General features: G+C 43.3%; 1 protein-coding gene across 1 annotated transcript in view; it reads left to right on the forward strand.

The window, feature by feature from the left end:
* The first annotated feature begins 13067 nt into the window (after positions 1 to 13067).
* Rel (REL proto-oncogene, NF-kB subunit) overlaps positions 13068 to 21018 on the forward strand; it is a 48358-nt gene continuing 40407 nt past the window's right edge. The window contains exon 1 of the mRNA XM_012950396.2: positions 13068 to 13100. Within this exon, the coding sequence (XP_012805850.2) occupies positions 13091 to 13100 (10 nt within the window). The 5' untranslated portion in view covers positions 13068 to 13090. The remainder of the gene's footprint in view (positions 13101 to 21018) is intronic.

The raw sequence follows: 21018 nt of genomic DNA on the forward strand, positions 1-21018 counted from the left end.
AAGTTTTTAATAATGGAGAGGACCAGAAATGTACTAAAAGGGTGGCCAGAGACAGACAGCAGTTCCAGTTCCTGGCTGTGACCCTGAGGTCTCCTCCAAAGAAGAAAATGAGGCTATAATGCTCACCACCAGGACCCTGCTTCAAGCTTGGACATACCAGTCACTGGGCAAAAGCCTGCCACCATCCATGCCCATCACCAGGGCCCTGGCCCCACTGCAGACTTGCTGGACACTGGAAGGTCAACTTTCCTTTGCTTTACAAGGTTAAGCCAGTCCCTTTCCTCATCCTCCACAAGAGCCAGTTGCTGATCTTCTAGGCCTGGTGGCTGAAGATTGATGGTGCCCTGGGACCTTGGCCTCCATCAACACTCTCTATATCACAATGGAGGAGCCCAGGGTCATGGTCCAGCTAGCAGGAAGGCCTGTCTCATTTGTTACGGGGGTCACTTGGTTAGTCCTTTATCCTACTCTGGTAAGACTTCTCTCTCAAATCTCTGTGTTGGGTATTGACAGCCTATCCCACTCCCCACTACTACTGTTGTCTGGCTAAATGGATATATTATAGTCACCAAACTGCCCTCTCAATACTTATATCTTCATATATTGATAAATTAATTTCACTTTGATTAAAGAAGCTTCTCTTTTCAGATGGTGATGATCCCACTCCCCACTCGTCACCACCCCCCCCCCCCCGGCCCTGTGTAATCTAGGACACTCCCCTCCCCATTCACTTCTTGTAATACCCTCTTGTCCTGTTCCCCTCCTGGGTTGAGAGCTTATGCAAAAACTCTCTCTCTCTAACTTAATGCTCACACTCTGTCTTCTTCCTCACACTAACCTCCTCCCTTACAAAGGATCCAAGTTTCCCCCTCCCTGTCTCCAAGGTTGATCCCAGCGTGTAGGACACTTCCTCACCAGCACTAGCCTCTCACCACATGCCTGTCCTCATCAGGCTCTAAGACCCTATGTCTTTTCCCTGCCATCCTCAACACTTAAACATCACCAAGGACTCAAGCCTATTATTTCTTGCTTGCTCCACGCTGGCCTCCTTTGCCCCACTCATTCCCCTTGCAATACTACAATCTTGCCTATTATCAAACTTGACTGCTTAATCCAAGATGTGCCTAGTCAATGATGCTGTCATGCCCATTTATCCAGTAGTCCCCAGCCCCTATACTCTCCTCTCTCACATCCCTTCCTTCACTACTCATTTTTCAGTTCTTGACCTTAAAGATGCCTTATTCTCCATCCTCCTCCACCCCTACAATGATTCCTACAATCTCTTCACTTTCACCTGCAAGAGCCCCAATAACTCATACTGCCTCTCAACTCAACTGGACTGTCCTTCCCCAGGGTTTTAGAGACAGCCCCCACTTATTTGGTCAATCTCTCTCCACTAATCTTTTGTCCCTGGATCTGTTTCCCAGCACACTTTTACAATATGCAGATGATCTTTTGCTCTGCTCACCCTCTCTTCCTCTATGTAAACTATATACCAACAAACTTCTTAACTTTTTCAGATCTAAGGGATATCAATCCCCCCCACCGCCCTCCAAAAAAGCTCAACTTTTTTTTAACATAACTTAGGTACCTGGACTTTCTCCTTAACCCCACCTCAAGACAACTCAGCCTAGACTGGGGGAAAAAAAAAAAAAAAAAAAAAAAAAAAAACTTTGTTCTCTCTCCACACCTACCTCTAAAGAAGAAATCCTCTCTTTTCTTGGCTTTGCTGGGTTCCTTAGAATGTGGATTCAAACTTTGCCCTTCTGGCAAAGCCCCTTTATGACAAAGCTAAAGGAAACCCTCATGAACCCCTAGCCCCTAAGTCAGAGAGATGTTGCCTTCTGCCGCCTGCTCTTGGAACCTCCAGCCCTTGCACTTCCAGACCTTCAGCAGCCTGTTTTTCTTTATTCCACAGAAAAAGGGGGTATGGCATTGGGAGTTCTGAGCCAAATGGAGGGTCCATCCTTTGCCACTGTAGCTAAAGTTTCTAAACAACTAAAAACCCTCTGTCTAGGGTCAGCAAGCTTGCCTATGTGTTCTTGCTGCAGCTACTCTTCTGCCCCAAGAGACACCGAAATTTACTTTTGGGCAACAACTTGCTGTACTCTCCTCCCCACACACAGGCTTAAAGAACAAACACTATTCTCAAAACTCACCCATCTACACAAAGGTGAGGCAAGCCCAAGGTCACACATGCCCATGATAGGTGGCACAAGTGTCTGGAGTTCGATCTCAGTGGCTGAGGCCCATAAAAAATAAAATTTAAAATTTAAATTTTAGTTTTTGAGAAAGAGAGAGAGAGAGATGGAGAGAGAGAGAATGGGCTCACCAGGGCCTCCAACCACTGCAATCTTATTCCAAACGTGTCTGCCTTCTTGTGCATCTGGCTTATGTGGGTCCTGAGGAATTGAACCTGGGTCCTTTGGCTTTGCAGGCAAACGCCTTGACTGCTAAGCCATCCCTCCAGCCCCTAAATTATAAATTTTAAAATAAAACTAATTTTTTAAAAATGAAAAAAAAAAAAACTCACCTGTCTAAACTGACTTCTGAACTTCACCTGTCCTGGCCCCAGATCCTCCCACTTGCCTTGGCCAGAATCAGAGCTACTCCTTGGCCTCCCTCCTCCCTTAGCCCTTTTGAACTCATGTATGGGTGCCCTTTTCTCCACTACCAGAAATTCCTCTCCATGGGTACTTACCAACTTTCACTTCTTATCCAAAACCTTCACCAGGAACATGCCGACCACCTTCCTCCCCCACCATCAGAGGGATCCACAACTCTCTCACTTAACCCTAGAGATCAAGTCTACCTTAAGCAGTCTTGCCCATAGAAACTCAAGCCACTCTGGACCAGACCTCATCTGGTGATCCTAACCGTTCCCATGGCCACAAAGCTTCAGAGCATCTCCAAGAGAGTCAAGTCACCTCCACCATACCCTACTTCATCCAGAGATAAGTGCATTGCCATCCCAACAGGCACTCTCAAACTTAAACTCTCATGTTCCTACTCTTCCCCCATCCCAGAATGTTCCTCTTGAATACACTGATGTCCCTCTGCCTCCTCTCTCTTTCCCCAAGCCCTCTATCCCTTGCTAATCCCCCCCCATTGCACCTGGTATTTTGATGTGATAGCTGTTGACAAAGATAACAAGCTCCTTAATTCTTCCTTCTGTCCTCTCACAGGATGCATGGAGCCCATCTTCCTCACCTTCTCTATAACAGATGTCGCCAACAACTTCCCTAAAGCCAGCTCACTACAGGGATGGTACAAGAGAAGTCTCTGTTTCACTCAGGACTAAGTTGTAGCTGTCATAGGGTGCTATCAATCTCACCACTCTGCCACTTCTAACCACCATATCATCACTTGCCCTGAAGTGAGACCCATTGACCACATTATCCAGCCTCTCCCATAAGAACTCATCACCCCTACAGTCAGCATGAAGACACTATGGAAAAGAGAAACCACTGCCCTTTACTGTTAACAAAAGGCTGGAATGTTAGGTCAGGATGGACTCCCAAGATGGAGTCACCCAGGACAGCAGAATGGTGACAGAGGAATAAGGAAGTGGATTATCCACATTCCTCAAGAAATCACCCAGTCATTATCCCTTCCTTGCCTAACAATGCCCCATGTTGCAGTTTCTTGTCCCCTTACCTCATAAGTCACCTGGTTACTGTTCTAGTGTCACACCCTAGCTATTTTAAATGGTTAATGTAATGATCTCCCCTAAAGGAACGTTTCTTTCCAACTTAACAATGGATTCTATTTCCTTCCTTGCCTTCTCCCAACTGAAAAAGCCCTACAAAGCCTACTACCTGAAAACTCAGGCTTGCTGTGTTCCTCTCTTATGAGTCAGCCTTAGCAACTCATACTTTTCCTGAATAAAAACTTTCATCTTTGCCTCAGAGTGGTTTGTGTGGTCTTTGTCATTCTCAAACCTCACAACAACCAGCTTTCCTTCCTCAGGAACTGACTCCTGGTGTGGTAGTTTGAATCACATGTCCTCCCATAAAATCGTGTGTTTTGAATGTTTATTTCCCAGCTGATGGCAAGTTGGGAGGCAGTATCTTGCTATAGAAGGTGTGTTTCTGAAGGTTTAGGGATGTTATAGATAGCTCCTCTTGCTAGAACTTGGCTCACTCCCTTACTGCTATTTTCCATCTCCTGTAGCAAGGAAGTGATTATTATTATTATTATTATTATTATTATTATTATTATTATTATTATTTTTGCTTGTGCTATGCTTTCCCTTTCCATCATGAATCTTTTTCTAAGACTGTAAGCCAAAGTAAATATTTTCCTTTCATCAGCTTCTTTTGGTTGGGTGTTTTATCCCATCAACAAGTAACTACAACAGAAAATTGGTACCAGGAGTGAGGTCATTACTGCTAAAATCTTGTGTGTGGTTTTTGATATTATGGAACTGATTTGTGGGAGGAAGATGGAAGGGTTTGAAACTTTGGACTATTAGACACCTTGAAGTGCTCTAATCAGAGTTGGATGGACCATTCTGGCAAGAGTTTGAAAGACCTAAATGCAGAAAATAACTCCAGTCTTGGCTTCTGAGAGGTAGAACTTTGTCGGAACTGGGCTAGTGGAAGTCTGTGTGAGAAACTGGCTGAGTTCTTTCCATGTCCCGAGAACTTGAGAAAAGTTGAAATTAAAAGAAAGTAATGAACTGAGGTGATCAGGATATGGCACAGAAATAAATTAAAGTTTTGGACAGGAGACAGCAGCCCACTTTAGCTATAATTGTTTACAAGATTACCACCATTGAGACTGGACCAGATATTCTACATTGTGACAGCAGGAAGGATGCTGACTTTTTTAAAATTAATTAATTAATTTATTTGAGAGTGACAGACACAGAGAGAAACACAGATAGAGGGAGAGAGAGAGAATGGGCGCGCCAGGGCTTCTAGCCTCTGCAAACAAACTCCAGACGCGTGCGCCCCCTTGTGCATCTGGCTAACGTGGGACCTGGGGAACCGAGCCTCGAACCCGGGTCCTTAGGCTTCACAGGCAAGCGCTTAACCGCTAAGCCATCTCTCCAGCCCGAATGCTGACTCTTTTGAAAGTAGGGGGCTTGAATACTAAAAGTTTTGCTTTTCAAAGTTGGCTTTATTTCCCCTTGGATTAACAATTTGGCAGTGAAGCCCATCTGGTACTCATATTGGAAGCATAGCAAATGCAGAGAAGAGAGGATTTGCAATGCAGTTTTTTTTTAATTTTTAAATTATTTGTTTGTTTGTTTGTTTGTTTATTTATTTATTTACTTATTTAGGTTTTTTTGAGGTAGGGTTTCACTCTAGCCCAGGATGACCTGGAATTCACTATGTAGTTCAGGGTGGCCTTGAACTCATGGCAATCCTCCTACCTCTGCCTCCTGAGTGCTGAGATTAAAGGCATGCACCACTGGGCAATGTGAGGCAGGGTTGCTGGAGTTCCTAAATGGAGACACAATGGAGTCATAAGGATGAATCATGGGTTACACCATATGCCCAGGATTTTGTAAATGCCAAAACTATGGATGGCCACCAAAGAGAGCTGCCAGCTCAGGGTGTTTTCCCAAGGCTGTGGGAAGCCCAGCTCAAGGGATAGAATTGGAACCTCAGACAATTCATCACTGGTTGTAGGACTTGTTGTTTGCCATATATTAGATCTTGCATTGGTTCAATCTTACCTTGTAATACTGTCTTTTCCAGTATGAAAATTTACTCCATTAATGTCATGTGTTTTTTTTTTATTTTATAGGCTCACAGTTTAGAAAGCTTAAGCTATGGGGATGTTTGAACAGTATTAGGATTGATAAAAAACTATAGGGATGGGTAAGGAGAGATGGCTCAGTGTTTAAGGAACTTGCCTAAAAAGTCTAATGACCTGGGTTTGATTCCCCAGTACCCACATAAAGCCAGATGCATAAAGTTGTTCATGTATGTGGAGTTCATTTGCAGTGGCTGGAGGCCCTGGCATGTCCATTCTATCTGTCTCTTTTGTCTCCATCTCTCTCTTTCTTTTTCTGCTTACAAATAAAAAAAAAAAAAAAGCTACATGAACATGAAAAGTTGGCTGACAGCTATACATCTGATAGAGGTTAGAGGATTAATATCTAGGATATACAAATAACTGAAAAAATTAAATAATAAGAAATCAAACAAGCCAATTAAAAAATGGACTATGGAACTGAATAGAGTTCCCAAAAGAAGAAATATAGATGGCATATAAGCATCTGAAAAAATGTTCTACATCCCTTGTCATCAGGGCAATGCAGATTAAAACTACGTTGAGATTCCATGTCACTCCTGTCAAATTAGCTATCATCATGAAAACAAATGACCATAAATGCTGGCAAGGATGTGGAAAAAGAGGAACCCTTCCACACTGTTGGTGGGAATGAAGTCTGGTCCAGCCATTGTGGAAATCAGTGTGGAGGTTCTAAGACAGCTGAAAGTAGATCTATCATATGACCCAGCTATAGCACTCCTAGGCATATATCCTAAGGACTCATCTCATTACCTTAGAGATACTTGCTCAACCATGTTTATTGCCACTCAATTCACAATAGCTGAGAAATGGAACCAGTCTAAATGTCCCTCAACTGATGAGTGGATAATGAAGATATGGTACATTCATACAATGGAGTTCTACTCAGCGGTAAAGAAAAATGAGTTATGAAATTTGCAGGAAAATGGGTGGATCTGGAAAGGATTATACTAAATGAGGTAACCCAGGCCCAGAAAGCCAAGTGTCACATGTTCTCTCTCATATGTGGATCCTAGCTACACATGACTGGACTTCTGTGTAAGTAGGAAGAAAACTCAGTAGCAAAGGCCAGTAAGCTAAAAAAGAAATATAAAGGGAAGAGAAAGGAAGGGAGGGGGTACTTAATAGGATGGTATTGTATATATGTAAGTAGAGGAATAGATTAATGGGGGTGAAAAGGTCCAAGTGAGGTCAGGGGAAGAGATTGAATAAAGGAAAGGTAGAGGGAGAGCTAATCAAAATCTAAGAGGATATAAATAAATCATATGGAAACCTACATTTTTGGACAATGGAACACTCAGGAACTGCAGATTGTTGCTAGAAAATTTTCAGTGTCAGGGATGGGATACCTTCCAGTGAGTTTTGGCCAGGGTAGTCCCTGACGCCCCCAAAACATTATAGGCCATTGCCGAGGCCCTTGGTTTCCCACCAGGAATAGGTGGTAAGACCTTATTGCTGAAGACTCCACATACTTGGGCTGCAAGGCCACTGAGAAATCCTATTGGAACTGAGCTGATAACCTCCTCCATGTAGACCAGCTGAGAGAAAGCTGAAGAAGCCATTCTGCATGCTGTTCAATGGGAGAGAGAAAAAGTCACCAGTGAAGATCCTCATTAGTGGACACTGCAAGCCTCATATTTGGCCAACCAGGCCAAATGAGCCAATGGGTGCAATAGTGGCACATCTGTCATGGTAGAAACCAACTGCCCTCTAATTGGACTGGAGGCCCACTCCGTGAGAGGGTACACATCCCTTATACTGAAAATGTAAAACGGGGTAGTCATGAGCCCTTAGGGGTGTAATGTATGCTGTTTCCTGGCTAAATGTATATACTATGCTTATTGAACTGCCCAGTAAGCACTTCTCTTAATGTCCATACCCTTATATTAATGCTACTCTCACTTTAGGTAGAGAATCTTCTCGTTTCAGATGGCAGTGACCTTGGGATGACTCAGAAGGCATCATGGTGCTGGAAAGAAGTGACCAGAGTGCTCAGTACTGAAATATCTCTATCACACCTTCCAAGGCTCAGGGTTTATTGCGGAAGAGACGGCAGAAAGAAAGTAAGAACCAAAGGAAGGGTAGGACTCCTTACAACTTGCTCCCCCCAGACACAAAATGGCCTGGATATCCATGACCTCACAGTGCCTGACTCTACCTACAGAAGACCATCATAATAGTAAGAAAAGATCATGACATCAAAATAAGAGAGACTGATTGAGATAGGGAGGAGATATGATGGAGAATGGAGTTTCAAAGGGGAAAGTGGGGGGGGGAGAGGGTATTACCATGGGATATTTTTAATAATCATGGAAGTTGTTAAGAATAAAAATAAATAATTTTTTTTAAGTTGGGCTGAATTTATTTTTACATAAAAAAATAGTCCTGAGTTTATGGGAGCCAGGGGAGGAATGTGTTACTTTTAATCATATGTCCCCAACAAAATAATATATTATGAATGCCTAGTACCCAGCTGATAGCAACTCAGGAGGTAGAGCTTTTCTATAGGTGGTGTATTTCGGGAGCTAGGCTTAAGGGTGTTATAGCTATGCCAAAATTTGACTCACTACCTGCTGCTGTTTTCCACCTGCTGTGGCAAGGAGTTGATTTCCAGCATCTACTCATGCCATGCTTTCTCCTGTCATCTTGAAGTTTCCCCTTGAGATTATGAGTCAAAATAAATATTATCCTCTCATTAGCTGCTTTTGATCAGGTGAATTGTCCCAGCAATGAGACAGCAACTTCAACACTTGGCATGCCATCTGCCTTCACCCAGGTAGTACCCTGTTCCTCACAGACGAAGAGAGAGAATCTGAAAACATTTAGTGTACCTTGTGTTAAAGCTCATTAGAAACTAATCTTACCTTCTCGCTGGCTCACTAAGTATGTTGCAGATGGTCCTGTCTGGACTGCATGTTTCCAAGTTCTTAAATGAATTGAAAAAGTAACACAAATAGCAAAGCAGCAAGATTTAAAGAGGACAGGACAAATCTGAAGGGAACACTAGGCTATGTGAACTGGATCACTCAAAAGCAGTGGGTTATTGCCTAGGGATTCCTATTTTGGAGTCCGAGAGAGGAACTTATTGCTACTGGTGGAATATGGGTGGTCTGTTTTGACTGACAGGTTTTGCTGATATAAGCCTTTGTTCACTGTGCATGTCCTTTTCATGGTACATCTGATTTAGACACTGCCTTTCTTTTTTGTATTTTATTTCATTTGTAAGCAAAGAGAGAGAGAGAGATTGAGAATGGGTGCACCAGGGACTCTAGCCACTGCAAACAAACTCCAGATACATGCACCACTGTGTGTGTCTGGCTTTAAGTGGGTACTGGAGAATTGAACAGGGTCATTTGGCTTTGCAAACAAACAGCTTAACTGCTGAGCCGTCTCTCCAGGCCAATACATCTGATTTTAATCATATGTATACCTAGTCAGACATAGGCACAGGATGGTAAATAAAGGATTTTCCCTAAAAGATCATTTAGAAAACAGTTTGCCTTACTATATATATACTCAAACCAGTCCAAGTTGGATCAGTCCCGTCTCTAGTTTTAGGATTAATTTCAAGGATGTGTTTGAGTGTAAACTAACCATGAAAGGAGAGTTAACAAAGAGTTCCTAAGGAAGGGGTGACCAACTGACCTATTGTATTGTTTGAGGGGAGGCATATGTGCAGCTTGATTCAGGTGAGGAAACAGGGGTGTGTGTGTGTGTGTGTATCTTAAGCCAATGGAGTCTAGGGTTGCTCAGCTATCTCTATGCTTGCCTGCTTCCACTGGATACATAGGTCTGGAGCTCTGGAAAGAATACTATATGTCATTCAGACACCATTGACAAAATACTAACAATGTGTTGAAAGCTATGCATCATTCTTCTACACTCTCATTCTTGTATAACTAGTTCTGTCTTCTTTTTCAGGATAGTATTGCCCATTAAACACACTAGCATAAAGCCATATCAGAAATACTACCTTTACTAGTCTGACATTACATTTATGACCACAAATTATAAACAGGCATTCAATAAAGGCAAGTAAACCATCTAAATTTCAGTCTTGGAACATGTCTTCAGTGTTTCCTATTCTGTGAAAGTGAACCTTCAATTTCCTCCCTGTCTTACTTTCAGCTGAACTTTCTTTTAAAAAAAACCCAAACAAACAATAAAAAACTAATCAGGGCTGGAGACATTGCTCAGCAGCTAAGGTGCATGCCTACAAAACCTAATGACTCAGATTTGATCCCCGAGTAACCATGTAAAGCCAGATGCACAAAGTGGCACATGCATCTGGAGTTTATTTGCAGTGGCTAAAGGCCATGGTAACCTACCCCTCCCTTCCTCCCTCCCTCCCTCTCTTTCTTTCTCTCCTTGCAAATAAAAAAAATGCAAAAAAAAAAAAAAAAAGATTGAGTTTGCAACTTGAGTCTTCAGCAGGCAGGACCCTGCTGAAAAAGAGGTATGTCACTGGGAGATGATCTTGAATCCAGTCCTACTAGATGTGTGGAGAGGAGGTTTGAGCTCTGACTCTTGGTAATGTCTCTCTGCTATGGATATATGGAAGTGAGTCAGCTTCTTCTGCCACTGATGGTGCTTCCCCTGGATTCTGTAAGCCTGAAACAAACCCTTTCCTCCCATAAGCTGCTTTTGATTGGGCGTTTGTCCTAGCAACGAGGAAGTAACTGCCAACACTTCCTATTAATTTTTCATTTGGATAGACAATTAACAAGCAAAAACTGGAATTATGGACCTGTATTAAGGTGTGTGTGTGCATGTGTGCTTTGTAGCCCATGCTAGCCTGGAAGTTCTGATCCTCTCACTTTAGCCTCCAGAGTTTTCTCAGCCTCTTGAACACAGGAAGCACTGAGTTCACAGGCATACACCATGACCAGTTCAACATTCCAAGGTTTAAACTGTGCTATTTCCATAACAGCATTATTTTTTAATGTATTATTTATTGAGAGTGAGAGAAAAAGTGAGTGTTGGCCTGCCAGAGCTCCTGCCTCTACAGACTCCAGATACATGTGCTTCTTTGTGTGTCTGGCTTTATTTGTATACTGGAAAATCGAACCCAGGCCACCAGACTTTGCAATCAAGTGCCTTTAACTGCTATGCCATCTCTTCATCCCTTAACAGCATTTTATAAAATTATATTTACTTACTTCCAAGCACAGGGAGACAGAGAGGACAGAGACAGAGCGAATGGGCATGCCAGGGTCTCTAGCTACTGCAAACAAACTATAGATGCATGTGCCACATTGGGCATCTAGCTTTACTTGGGTACTGGGAAACAGAACCAGGGTCGTTAGGTTTTGCAGGAAAGTGCCTTAATTGCAGAGCCATCTCTCCAGCCCCAGGATTCGTAATTATAGCCAAGTTTCTTCTTTAAACCCATATCAACATGTATATGAAATGAAGATGATAATAATACATCATAGGCCAACAAAAAAGATGCTTATTAGCAACGGAAGGAAACAGTTATACTATGATAAGGGCCCTCACATAACAGAGAAGACAACTGCAGGTCTGTGTACACACAGGGACCTTGGAGCACTGAATGTGCCCAGTAGCTTGAAACAGTAGGTATTATGATGGGAACCGGACTTACTACGATAGGGTACTGAGAAACTAAAGAAAAACAAGAAACAGTGAGAAAAGGCTAGTTAGCATCTTTAGGCCTACCTCCTCCCCTATTGTGCTATTAGAAGCAATGGTGATAAACTCTTTTTTAGTAGGCTCTGCTTAACAAGTTCAAAGTAACCAATCAGAATATGAATATCGCCAGGCGTGATGGCACACTCTTTTAACCCCAGCATTCGGGAGGTGGAGGTAGAAGGATCGCCAAGAGCTCAAGGACACCCTGAGACTAGACTGAATTCTTGTTCAGCCTGGGCTAGAGTAAGACCTTACCTCAAAAAAACAAAAAAAGAAAGAAAAGGAACTATATGAGTATCAGAAACTCAAGTACATATACGGCAAAGCCCCTCTGCATTCAGGGCTCATCCTTTGTATAGGAATCCTCTGAGTCTGTTTTAACACAATTATATTCCTGCCTGGGGTCCCTTTTCTTTATTCCTCCCTGTAACAATACTCCTTTTTTTTTTTTTTTTTTTTGAGGTATGGTCAAGACCAGAATGACCTGGAACTCTGTAGTCTAGTCTGGCGTTAAACTCAAGGTGATCCTCTCAGCTCGGTCTGGAATTAAATTAGGCTGGCGCCAGCATGACTGTCTATTTTCGATCTGTTACTGCACTAAGTGTTCCTTCCATCCCTTCTTTTTCTCATAGGAATCTCGGTGAAACCTATGGACACAGTTCACTGGCACGGTTCTCAAGTCCAGGCTCTGGAGTTTAGAACTTTTCAGTAGTCTGTAAACTGCGTCAAGTGAACAGAGTTCGTGTCCGCGCGGACAGAGAGAGGGGAAACCAGGCTGCGGGGGTCCCCTTATGCAAATAGGCGGGCTACACACGCACACGGCGCCCGCGGCCTTCCAGGGCAGGACGAGCTGGGCCGACCCAGGCCGAGCGGAGCCGAGCGGCGCTGCCGGCGAGCGCGGGGGCGAAGATTTGCATGTGCGAAATCGGGAAGACGGGGAAGCACCGAGCGAAAACCCCAGGCCGGCTGGCCGTCCTCCCTCGGAGCCTGGAGGCTAGGCCGTGCGCCGCCCGGCCGCCTCCAGGTGCTCTCGGCCGCCAGCCCACTCGACGTCACCGAACCCGCCCCCCGGCTCCTGAACTTTAAGCTCCGCTCGGAAGTCCACACGGAGGAGGGGGATTTCTCAGGAGCCCGCGGCGCTCTAGGTCTCGCTCGCACGCGGGCACGCGCACCCGTCCCGCCGCGGCTCAGCGGCGGCCCCGGCGCGCCCGGCGTCTGCAGGGGGCGCGCGCGCCGCAGCGGGGCGTGCTGGGGCAGGGGCGGGGCCTCGGCCGAGAGCGCCTAGCGCGCGTGCGCGCGTGAGCCGCGCGTGGGCCCGCTCCCCCTCCCTCCGCGCCCTCGGGGTAGGCGGCCGCGAGTGCTACGTCAGCAGCGGGAAATCCCCGTGCGCTCGGGCTGTCCGCCTCACCCCCGGTCCCGGCGCCTGCATCCTGGAGAGGCGACGCCGCTGACCCACCCGAGCGCGAGAATTCAGGGGTGGGGAGGTGTAAGCCGCAAGTCCTGAGGAGGACGGGGAAAGAGGAGGAGCCCAGAGGGGTGGCCTGGAGGACGGAGGGTCCCGGCGCCAGAGGTTCCTGGGACGGACGGGAGGACGGACGGACGCACGGGCTGACAGCCTCGGGCCTGACGGGGTGCGGCGGCCGGGCGGCGGGGCGCGGCGCGGCGCGGAGCCATGGCGTCGGGTGAGTACTTGTGCGGGCCGGGGCTGGGCGGGCGGGGAAAGGGAGGCTGCGGGCAGCGGGTCGTCCGTCAGCCGTGGAGGCCGGCCTCGGGCTCGCGGGAGCCGCCGGAGCCCCGCGCCTTCGTCACGCTGGGGCCGCGAAAGAAGCCGAATAAAGAGCTCTAGGTTTTAGGGCAGAAATGAGGAACCTTCCTAGTGGGGCGAGCTTTCTTTTCCAAACTTAGGAGTGCCGGTCGGCGACCGCGCCGGTGCCGACGGCCGGGCTGTAAAAGCCCTCGGGGCCGTTTTAAGTGGATTTAAAAGAATCGAAACACTGGACGAAAGCGGTTGCGTGTCTCACTCGCCGTGTGTGGCCACGTCCAGCCGCCCCACGCCCCTCCGTCGCGTTAGGGTTAAGGGCGCGGGCGGATTTTCAGTGTGCTTTCGCAGCGCTCGGTGCTAGGGTCTCGGGCTCCGCGAGCGAGCCGGGGAGGGTGAAACCGGACCGGGGAGGAAGTCTGTGACAGCCCGGCCGGAGGGCAAATCGAGTAGAACCGGCTCGCTTCGGACCTCGGCCGGGACGTTGAGAGCGTGTTTGGAGGTCCTGGCAGAGCTGCTCGGCTCCATGGCGCGGGGAAGCTGGTCCCCTTGCGCGACCCCAAGTCTCGGGAGGGACGCCCATGGAGCGGTGGGGGAGCCACGGGACCGCGGCCTGGCCGTCCCCGGGAGGCTATCGCCTCCCTCCACCGGGATTCTGGGAGGGTGCTGGTGGGTGCTGGCTCGTGAGCAAAAGCAGGTGTGTCAGGAAGGGCACTCCGAAGAGAGGGCTTGCCTTGTGCTTGGTTTGGCAGCCGTGGGTAGAATGGCATTGTCTTGCACAGAAGAGGAAGTAGCGTAAAAACTCTCTTTAAAGGGGTTAGCACAATATCATAGCTACTGCCATACACTGAAAAGGAAATTCGGGTGTTTCATATTACACGTGATTTCAGTTTGTGGTTTCCATGTGAGAATAAAAGTGTAGTTTAAGATTTCAACTTTCCCTTTACTCACCGAATTGACCCCAGACTTTCAGACCATCTTGTACATTTATAAATTAAAACTCGTGTAGATGAAAAGCACAAAGATGATTTCGTACCCTTGGTTTCATACCCTTCGTTGTTAATCAAAAAGATTTTGTACAAAAGTCAAACTTTGATAATATTGGGCTGATCAACATAATGATGGAGGAGGGGGGAAAAACCCCGACGTAAATTAGAACAGTGACTACTTGGAAAGAAGGGGTTGTTAGGTGGAAAAGGAACAAGGAGGGGGACAAAGAAGGTAATGAGAGAGGATTACGAACAAAATACATTATGTATATGTATGAAAATTGTCGATGAAACGTTCTTTAAAAAGAACAGCAAGCTTTGTAAGTGAAAAAGGTCTTCCCTAGCTACTTAACCAGATTTTATTAATATAGCACATAAATATAAAATTAAGCTTTTTTCAGCAGAAAAATCTTTCTATATAGAATACTGTAAGATCGACATGAGTTTTGTTTTGTTTTGTTTTTCGAGGTAGGATCTCACTCCAGCCCAGGCTGACCTGGAATTCATTGGGTAGTCTCAGGGTGGCCTCAAACTCACGTTGATCGTCCTACCTCTGCCTCCTGAGTGCTGGGATTAAAAAGTAAAGGCATGCGCTACCATGCCTGGCTGAGATCGACGTGATTTTTAAAATATGATAGAACTGAAACTTATTTAATAGCAATGCTTTGAGAAATAATTCCCTAAGTCAAAGGGGAAAAGTTACAGGAATGGCAAGTTGTAAAGATTTGGAAGCTTACAGTAATTATCTTTTTGCTTTTTGTTATTTTTTCAAGGATTGTACTACATGGGGCTATTTAAAATATAACAAGTTATTGAATTCAGTTATTTGAAACTGCTATGCAAAAAATGTTTCAAGTATGAGGACATTTTTAAAAATTAGCTATAAATGCCTCAGGGAAAATATTCACAAGGTAAATTATAAATTCTCATCTTGCTTTTAAGCAGTAATTTAACAGCAATAAAATTGCTTAGTTTATCACTGTCTAATTTGGTATGATAAGATATTAAAGCCTTGAAAAATATTTGTATTAATTATCAAGCATTTAAGATATTTGCTCATTTCTCACCAGATGTCATATGTAAATAGGTATGTGTAATTGAATAGATGGTACCTGTAATGTAAAAGTAATATAGATTATAATATCATAAGCAAAATTATGTAAGCACCATGACTAGTCGGACTTTGTTTTCAAATTTTGTTTAGGTTTATTATCAAATTATTTACTATTTTATAGCTTAGCTATTAAGCTCTTTTTCATTGCCTTTTAAACAATACTATACTTTGATAATAGCCTTTTGACATGATTATGATTATAATTATGGCAGGTAAACAAAACTGTTCCCACACCCATAAAAGGTATGCATAATCAGGAACTCATTAATCTTGTGCATTTAAGATTTTTTTATTTAGGATAGGTAAAGTTAGGTGTTATATGTTCAAATTAAAAACTTCATTGGTCTGGTAAAAAGAGCAAAGTGGAAAACAAAGAAGAGCAAAGTGTCCTTGCAGGCAGACACCTAAACCACTAAGCCATCATCCCAATCCCTTTTATTATGTTTTATTTTTCTCTTGGTTGCATTTGAATAAGTAATTTCAGTAGAAAAGAAAAAGAAGTTATAGTTTGCCAGAATTGTTTTTCCTACTTTATTCATGACTTACTCTGTGCCTCATTCTGAACACATCCCTGTTTTCACTTCATGTTCAGGGCATTGGGTCTTAGGAGTGTGTTAGAACCTTGAAGAGTTCATTTCTCTTCAGGTCTATGGGGGGGGGGGTCACAGCATGTCCTATAGTTTTGAATAATTACCTACGGTGCTACCAACTTGTTCTAGGGACTTTATTGGTTCTAAATACTTGCCTATAGCAAAATACATCGTATTAAACTAGGTTATGTTTATTTTAGATTACAGGTTAGTGCATCAATTATTAGGGTTCTACTCCTAACCTAACTACTTTTATTTTATTATATATATATTTTTCAATTTGGCATCCTGGAATTCCAGCTGTCATAACTAAATAAAATTAATAACTTCTTTTTATCATAATGTTACATAATTTTGAAGTTAAAGTTATCATTTGTAGAAATATGATAACACTAGTTCCTTTATGAAGTTTGAAGAGGATCAATGAAAAGTGTACATAAAACTGTTTAGGGCTAGAGAGATGGCTTAGCTGTTAAAGCACTTGCCTGTAAAGCCTAAGGACTGATTCCCTAGTACCCACATAAGCCAGATGCACAAGGTTCGATTCCCTAGTACCCACATAAGCCAGATGCACAAGGTGGTGCATACATCTGGAGTTCATTTGCAGTGGCTACAAGCCCTGGCACACCCATTTTCTCTGTCTGTCTGCCTCTCTCTCTCTCTAATAAATAAAAAAATAAAAAGTTTAGGGCTGGAGAGATGTCTTAGTGGTTAAGGCATTTGCCTGTAAATCTAAGGACCCAGGTTTGATTCTTTAGAACCCATGTAAGCCAGATACACATGATGGCACATGTGTTTGGAGTTCATCTGCAGTGGCTAGATGGCCTGGCTCACTGATTCTGTCTGCCTGTATGTTTGTCCTTCTTTTTCTGTCTCAAATAAATAAAGTAGAAATTAATTAATTAATTAAAAATTTTAAAATCTCCCCTCCTAGAAAAGTTTTAAATGGCTTATAGTTACTATATGTAGTAATTTTTTTCACCATGCATTTATTGCTGCTTTCTAATTCTACAATATTTTATTTCTGACAACTGATCCATTTTTAACTTTTTTTTTTCTTTTTTGCTTTTCGAGGTAGGGTCTCACTATTCATCCAGGCTGACTTGTAATGTACTATATACACTCAAACGGGCTTTGAATTCACAGTGATCCTCCTACCTTACCCTCCCAAGTGCTGGGATTAAAGGTGTGTGCCACCATAGCCATTTTTAACTTTTTTTAAAAAAAATTTATTTTATTTATAAAAGAGAATGAATGGCTGGATGCCTCAGTGCCTATAGCCACACTGCAAACAAACTCCAGATGCATGTGCTACCTTGTGAATCTGGCTTTCTGTGGATAATGGAGAATTGAACCTGGGTCCTTAGTTTTACAGGCAAGCACCTTAACTAGTAAGCTGTCTTTTCAGCCCCTGTTCTTAACTTTTATCAATGTGACTTTTTTTAAAAAAAAAAATCTTAAAAACTCATAGTTTAGAACTGGAGAGATGGCTTAGCACTTAAGGCATTTGCCTACAAAGCCTAACAACCTGGGTTTGATTTCCCAATAGCTGCATAAAGCCAGATACACAAAGTACCGCATGTGTCTGGAGTTTGTTTGCAGTGGCTAGAGGCCCTGGTGTGCCTATTTTCTCTCTCTCTCTCATCTATCTCTGGTTGCAAATAAATGAATAAAATATTTTTAAAAGAAATGGTTTAGTAAATAGACATGTTTTAAAATAGCATTCTTATGACTTAGCACTTAAATAAGGTGCTTGCCTGCACAGCCTAAGGACCCATGTTCAAATCACCAGGTCACACATAAGCTAGATGCATAAAGGTGAGGTAAGCACAGGGTCACACATGCCCACTAGGTGGTGCAAGCATCTGGAGTTCAGTTTCAGTGGCTTAGGCCCTGGCATGCTAATTCTCTCTTCGCTTCTAAAAAAAAATAAATAAATAAAATAGCATTCTTTAAGCCAGGCGTGGTGGCACATGCCTTTAATCCCAGCACTCGGGAGGCAGAGGTAGGAGGATCGCTGTGAGTTCAAGGCCACCCTGAGAATTCAGAGTCAATTCAAGGTTAGCCAGAGCTAGAGTGAGACCCTGCCTTGAAGAAAAAAAAAGAAAAGAAAGGAAAAATAATGAAAGAAAAAAATAGCATTCTTTTCGCCTGAAGACACCTATAATCATAAATATGTCACAGACATTTTAGCTGTATTTCAAAGGTTGGTTTTAGCATGTTACAGTGCTATTCACTATGTAAGAGTCCTTGTTTTGCACAGAACTGATTAATACAGTAATGAAATTGTTAAGAACTAATTTTAAAAACATGTCAGTGCTTTTCAAAACAGGTGGCTTTCAGTGATCTTAAAAATATTTATTTGGGGGTTGGAGAGATGTCTTAGCGGTTAAGGTGCTTGCCTGCAAAGCCTGAGGACTCAGGTTCTATTTCTTAGTACCCACATAAGCCAGATGCACATGGCAGCTTATGTGTCTGAAGTTCATTTGCAGTGGCTAGATGCTGTGACACACCCATTCTGTCCCTCCTTCCTTCCCTCCCCATCCTCTCTCTAATAAATAAAAATAAAATACTGGGCTAGAGATATGGCTCAATGGTTAAGATGCTTTCCTGCAAAGCCAAAGGATACAGGCTTGATTCTCCAGAACCTATGTAAGCCAGATGCACAAGGCAGTGCATGCGTCTGGAGTTTGTTTGAAGCACCTAGAGGCCCTGGCACACCCATCCTTTCTCTCTATCTGCATCCCCCTCAAATAAAAAATAAATATTTAAAAATACTTATTTTCCCTACAGTTCCCTAATTTATAATTTTACCTTCCTCTACTTCATAGGTAATTACATTTCAGCACCTTTCATCTCCCAGAGGAATGGTATTGCAACATAAGAGTACTGACATATAATATAAATTATAGCTAGGAAGTTTTTTTTCCCCCAAGGTAGGGTCTCACCTGGAATTTACTATGTAGTCTAAGGCTGGCCTCAAACTCAGATCAATCCTCCTACCTCTGCCTCCCGAGTGCTGGGACCAGAGGCATACGGCATAATGCCTGGCCTAAGTTTTTAAAGTTAAAATCACAAATAAAGAAATCAGAATATTGCCAGGTATGGTGGCGCATGCATTTAATCCCAGCATTTAGGAGGCAGAGGTAGGAAGATAACCAGGAGTTCGAGGCCACCCTGAGGCTACATGGTGAATTCCAGGTTAGCCTGAGCTAGAGTGAGACCCTACGTCAAAAAAAAAAAAAAAAAAAAGAAAGAAAGAAAGAAAAGAAAAGAAGTCAGAATATTAATGGATTTGGAGAAAGTATGATGGTATAGTGAGTCTACTATTTGCAAATCACTATGTTTCCCATTATAGTGGAATCTAATAAGGAAGTGTGATTAATCATTAATATATGGTCCTTTAATTTTCTTTTCTACAAAAATTTTGTTGTATTTTCAGTTGTATTGACAATTAATACAAATTAGTGGGGCACAATGTGAGGTCCCTTAATCTTTGTAATACTGACACAAGCAAAAAAATCTCTAGATTTTTAGTCATTCACCAGGAGATATTACTTAATCAAGGTATTGAAATGTGTTATTTCAAAAACAAGCCCAGCAATGTGGCAGCTGTCTAATATCAGTACATGGGAGGCAGGAAGATTTGGAGGTCATGGCCGTCTTTCAGGCTATACAGAAAGCTTGAGGCCAGCCTGGTCTACATAAGATCCTGTCTCAAAAACAAAGAAGACAAGTAGGTATGGCTGCAGCTCAGTTGGTGGAATGCTTGAGTGAGTTTAGTCCCAAGCACCATGTCAGTTAGGTGTGATTGTGCATGCCTGTAATCGTAGCATTTGGGAGGTAGAGGCAAAAGAATGAAAAGTGTAAGGCCAACATCAGCTGTATGGTGATGTCAAAGTTAGCCTGGGATACATGAGACTTTGTCTCACAAAATAAAACAAACTCGGGAGGCAGAGGTAGGATAGCTGTGAGTTTGAGACCATCCTGAGACTACATAGTGAGCAACACCTTACCTTCAAAAACTAAAAAACAAAAAGAACCAGTGATTCTGCCTTAAAGGAATGTTGCTTGGAATAACTGCAATAAATAAAAATACTATGATTTTTTACAGGAGGATAAGATTATTTCAAGCTGGGGAAATGTACAACAAATTCTGTTACTTGGTTATTAGTGAGAACTACTCTCAATTGAGAGCTTCGACAAGAGGACAAATAAATTTCAAGAATTTTTTCTTTTTTGAGGTAGGGTCTCACTTTAGCCTAGGCTGAGGGGGAATACTCACAGCAGTCCTCCTACCTCAGCCTCCCGAATGCTGGGATTAAAGGAATATACTACCACACCTGGCCAAATTTCAAGAATTTTTAAGTACATGGCATCATATGATGATATTTATGCTGTTCTCACTAATTTTAAAATCAGTCTTTTCAAGCTGGGCGTGGTGGCGCACGCCTTTAATCCCAGCACTCAGGAGGCAGAGGTAGGAGGATTGCCGAGAGTTCAAGGCCACCCTGAGACTACAGAGTTAATTCCAGGTCAGCCTGGACCAGAGTGAGACCCTACCTCGAAAAACCAAAAAAAAAATATATATATATCAGTCTTTTCAACACTTGCTTTCTGTTCTTTTGTCTCTACTTCATAAATAGCTCTCTGGTCTAAAGAAATGGCATGGAAACAATGAGGTATTTCACTTCTCATTTTATTTATTTACTTATTTGTTTATTTATTTAATTATTTATTTTTGGTTTTTCAAGGTAGGGTCTCACTCTAGCTCAAGCTGACCTGGAATTCACTGTGTAGTCTCAGGGTAGCCTCAAACTCATGGCAGTCCTCCTACCTCTGCCTTCCAAATGCTGGGATTAAGGGTGTGCACAACCACGCCCAGCTGACTTCTCATTTTAAATGTTCACAATGACCCCAGCATTTTTATTTATACTTCTCCAGAAGAGTTAGCCACTTACCACTAATGGCATGCCAATTTCCTACCAAAACATCTTAAAATTTTTTTTTAAATTTATCCATTTTGAGAGAGAGAGAGAGAGGGAGAGAGAGGTATGCAGATATAGAGAGAATGGACGAGTCAGGGCCTCCAGCCACCACAAATGAACTCCAGGCACACGTGCCCCCTTGTGTATCTTATGTGGGTAC

Source organism: Jaculus jaculus, chromosome 4, assembly GCF_020740685.1.
Source record: "Jaculus jaculus isolate mJacJac1 chromosome 4, mJacJac1.mat.Y.cur, whole genome shotgun sequence".
Taxonomy (NCBI): domain Eukaryota; kingdom Metazoa; phylum Chordata; class Mammalia; order Rodentia; family Dipodidae; genus Jaculus; species Jaculus jaculus.